The 4776-nt window shown below is 39.4% G+C and overlaps 1 protein-coding gene across 1 annotated transcript; it reads left to right on the top strand.

Moving 5' to 3' along the window:
- The first annotated feature begins 1754 nt into the window (after positions 1–1754).
- On the top strand, positions 1755–4017 carry LOC306651708 (histone-binding protein RBBP4-like). Its single transcript, XM_079124436.1, has one exon. It carries the CDS (start codon positions 1857–1859, stop codon positions 3132–3134), a length of 1278 nt encoding a protein of 425 aa, XP_078980562.1. The 5' UTR covers positions 1755–1856; the 3' UTR covers positions 3135–4017.
- Positions 4018–4776: the final 759 nt, after the last annotated feature.

Raw genomic sequence — 4776 nt, forward strand, 5'->3', positions numbered from 1 at the left:
TATTCTTTATGCTATAACCATGGTGATAGTGCCAAAACACAAATATGATTATGTCACCCCTTCTCCTACTTAAGTCACTCTAACAGATTCCAGTGTCCTTTCCATTGTCTATGAGGCTCTGCATGCTCCTTTAGGTGTAATGAAGCACCAACTTCAGCTTCAGCCTCATTTTCTGGCCAGATCTTCTTGTCAGGTTCAGCTATGTCATTGGCTTTGATATTTAAGAGCCAAATGACCAAAATCTTCAACATCAAATTCCTTAGCTTTTGCTGCAACAAACAAACCTGAAATTTTAGTAGTTTACAACCACAAACACTTCCTGTACATCTGTATGGACACTAATGACTAGCTATAGCTTTTGTTGAACTTGTCTGGGTTCAGATAGCTCTATGAATGTCCTCATTCAGTGACTGAAGTTGAAGGAACTACTATTCTCACAAGATGGCACACTCTTCTCTTGCTGGGAGTCAAAACCAAACCATGAAAGGATATTTAAGACTTCTGCTCTGATATAGGATACATCATGCTTGCTGTATCAGTTTTCTATGGCTATATTAAAAAATTACTATAAACCTAGTGGCTTACAACGATACATATTTATTTTGTTTTTCTTTCTTTCTTATTTATTCTTTTTAGATATACATGACAGCAAAGTGTATTTTGACATATTATGCATACATGGAATATAACTGATTGTAATCAGGACCTCATTCTTGTGGAACAACACATATTTATTATCTCACAGGTTTGGTGGGTCAAAATTCTGGGCATGGTTTAACTGGGTCCTGTACTTAAAGGTTTCACAAGGCTACAATCGAAGTGTCAGCCAGGTTGCAGTTTCATCCAGAGGATCTACTGGGAAAAAATCCACTTCCAAAGTCACTCAGGTTGTTGGCAGAGATCATTATATGTGGTTGTAGAACTGAGGGTATTGACTACTTGCCAAGAGTTAGATGAAGACTCCATTCATATCCAGGAGTCCACCCTCAACTCCTAGCAGTGACCCAGAATTCCTAGATGCTGCTCATAGTCACTAAAGGCCTCCCCATGGTTCCTTGTATTATAACAATACAGCTACTTATTTCTTCTAGCTGGCAAAACTGGATTTTCTCTAAAGAAAATCTGGTATTAAGATTAGATCTTATAGGACATAATCATGGAAATGATGTTGCATCACCTCTACTATATTCTATCAGAAGAATGTCACAGGTACCACCTATACTCAAGCAGAGGGAATTGTACAAAAGTGTGAACACCAGGAGATGAGGATCTTGGAAGTCATCCTAGATTTTATATATCACATCCACTTACATTTTATTCATTAGAGCAAGTCATTAACTGGCCAATCCTAAGAACAAAGGGCAGTAAGTTACGTTCTGCCTACAGGGTGGGGTAATAATAATTTTTAACAAAATAGCATTTTAGTATACAAAAAACACTATTTCTGGCATTTTAAAATGTGTGTGATTAATGCTCATGTGCTCACCTATATTGGTACCATATTCATAATCATAACAATGAAAGTTATACTTTCAATGTAAGTCATTTGGATTATTGTTAATATTTTAATATTCACTCTCAAACTTAGATAAGCATTTCTGAAACAACCTGGAGAGAAAAATCTCATATGTTCTATATGTTTTAATTCTACCAATCGGTTGAAAAATAAATATCTCTTCTTATAAGAGTAAAGGACAGGGCGCGAAGGTGCGCGAGTCGACCCTCACGCAGGGGCCGCAGGAAACAATAGAGGCCGCAGGAAACAATAGAGGCCGCGCGCGCGGAGCAAGCGCTCGCAGGCTCCCCGCCCCTCCCGCAACGCTCGACCCCGGGATACCCCCGGCTCGCCTGCCGCCATGGCCGACAAGGAAGCAGCCTTTGACGACGCAGTGGAAGAACGTGTGATCAACGAGGAGTACAAAATATGGAAGAAGAACACCCCTTTTCTTTATGATTTGGTGATGACCCATGCTCTGGAGTGGCCTAGCCTAACAGCACAGTGGCTTCCAGATGTAACCAGACCAGAAGGAAAAGATTTCAGCATTCATCGACTTGTCCTGGGGACACACACATCAGATGAACAAAACCACCTTGTGATAGCCAGTGTACAGCTCCCTAATGATGATGCTCAGTTTGATGCATCACACTACGACAGTGAGAAAGGAGAATTTGGAGGTTTTGGCTCAGTTAGTGGGAAAATTGAAATAGAAATCAAGATCAACCATGAAGGAGAAGTAAACAGGGCTCGTTATATGCCCCAGAATCCTTGCATCATTGCAACAAAGACTCCATCCAGTGATGTTCTTGTTTTTGACTATACAAAGCATCCTTCTAAACCAGACCCTTCTGGGGAGTGCAACCCAGACTTGCGTCTCCGTGGACATCAGAAGGAAGGGTATGGGCTTTCTTGGAACCCAAATCTCAGTGGGCACTTACTTAGTGCTTCAGATGACCATACCATCTGCCTATGGGATATCAGTGCCGTCCCAAAGGAAGGAAAAGTGGTCGATGGGAAGACCATCTTTACAGGGCATACAGCAGTAGTAGAAGATGTTTCCTGGCATCTGCTCCATGAGTCCCTGTTTGGATCAGTTGCTGATGATCAGAAACTTATGATTTGGGATACTCGTTCAAACAATACTTCCAAACCAAGCCACTCAGTAGATGCTCACACTGCTGAAGTGAACTGCCTCTCTTTCAATCCTTACAGTGAGTTTATACTTGCCACAGGATCAGCTGACAAGACTGTTGCCTTGTGGGATCTGAGAAATCTGAAACTTAAGTTGCATTCCTTTGAATCACATAAGGATGAAATATTCCAGGTTCAGTGGTCACCTCACAATGAGACTATTTTGGCTTCTAGTGGTACTGATCGCAGACTGAATGTCTGGGATTTAAGTAAAATTGGAGAAGAACAATCACCAGAAGATGCAGAAGATGGCCCACCAGAGTTATTGTTTATTCATGGTGGTCATACTGCCAAGATATCTGATTTCTCCTGGAATCCCAATGAACCTTGGGTGATTTGTTCTGTATCAGAAGACAATATCATGCAAGTGTGGCAGATGGCAGAAAACATCTATAATGATGAAGATCCTGAAGGAAGTGTGGATCCTGAACGACAAGGATCCTAGATGTCTGCACTTGTGATTTTTAGACTCCCCTTTTTCCCCTCTCAACCCTGAGATCGATTTAACACTGGTTTTGAGATACAGACTTTGTTCAGCTATCCCTCTATTATAGCTACCACCACCGATTGCTATTAGCCCAAATAGTGGGTGTTTTCTAAATATTAACTGGGGTACTTTATTCAGCAAAGCCAGACTTATTTAAATTTTCGTCAGGAATTTTCTAGTAACAAACCCAGGTCTAAAGTAGATACAGAAAGGGGAATATTACGTGTGGTTATTTTTCTTCTTAAGCTGTATCCCCAAGTTTTCAGACTCATTTAAGTAAAAGCTAGAACGAGTAAGGAATAGAGCCAAGTGAGGTAGGTGTCTGAGCCATGAAGTATAAATACAGCAAGATGTCATTTTTATTCAGGAATTAGGGGAGATTCAAGTCATGTAGATTCCTATTCTAAAATCTTCACACCTGACTTTGCAGGATGCACATTTTCCTATGTAGACCAGTCTCCTCTTGATTTCTACAGTTAACTCAAAACTACATGTTCTTCCTTCCCCATATATTTTTGCTTGTTAGTGTATTTCTTGAGCTGTTTTCATATTATTCCTTTCCTTTCTGTGAAATGGTTTTTGTTCTTTTGGTTTTGTTTTGTTTTTGTTTTTTTGTTTTTTAAACTTGGGACCACCAAGTTGTAAAGATGTATGTTTTTACCTGACAGTTGTACCACGGGTATACTGTCAAGTTGAGAAGAGTGAATTGATAGCTTGTATGTTTTTAAAATTAAATTAATCCTTGATAAGAGTTGCTTTTTTTTTTTTAGGAGTTGGTCCTTGACCACTAGTTTGATACCATCTGCATTTTGGGTGACCTGTTTCACCAGCAGGCCTGTTACTCTCCATGACTAACTGTGTAAGTGCTTATAATGGAATAAATTGCTTTTCTACATAAAAAAAAAAGAGTAAAGGACAATAATAATTAATATAATTTTTAAGAACTATTCATTTTTATCTCCACAAAACTTAACAATTTCCTAATAGTTAAATAGGGAAGCAGGTTGGGAGTTAATATAAATTGTGAGAGCGTGTATACACTATATTGCCAAGAAGCATATTACATCAATTTTGAGCCAATAAGTGTTCTAAAATTTTAAGTAATAGGAATCCAAGTATAGACGATCCTCATATTTTCATGGGATTATGTCTGCATGAATTCATTATAAGTTGAAAGTGTTGTAAGTCTAAAATACACTCAATACACCTAATCTACTGAGCATCCTTGCTTAGCAACATAGCACACTGTAGAGTGTTGGTTGTTTCCCCTCATGATCACAGAGTGGGGATCATAGAGCATATTGCTAACCCAGGCAAAGTGTCAAAATATAGAGTATGGTTTGTTTATTTATTTATTTATTTATTTTGGTCCTGGGGATTGAAACCAGGGGCACCTAACCACTGAGCAACATCCCCAGCCTTTTTGAAAAATGGTATTTAGAGATAGGGTCTCACTGAGTTGCTTTGGGCCTTGCTAAGTGGCTGAGGCCGGCTTTAAACTTGAGATCTTTCTGCCTCAGCCTCCCAAGCTGCTGGGATTGCAGGCAAACCTAAATCAAACCATAATAAATCAAGGACATTTATAGTTCTTTTCCCACTG

This window comes from Sciurus vulgaris, assembly GCF_902686455.1.
Source record: "Sciurus vulgaris genome assembly, chromosome: X".
NCBI lineage: Eukaryota > Metazoa > Chordata > Mammalia > Rodentia > Sciuridae > Sciurus > Sciurus vulgaris.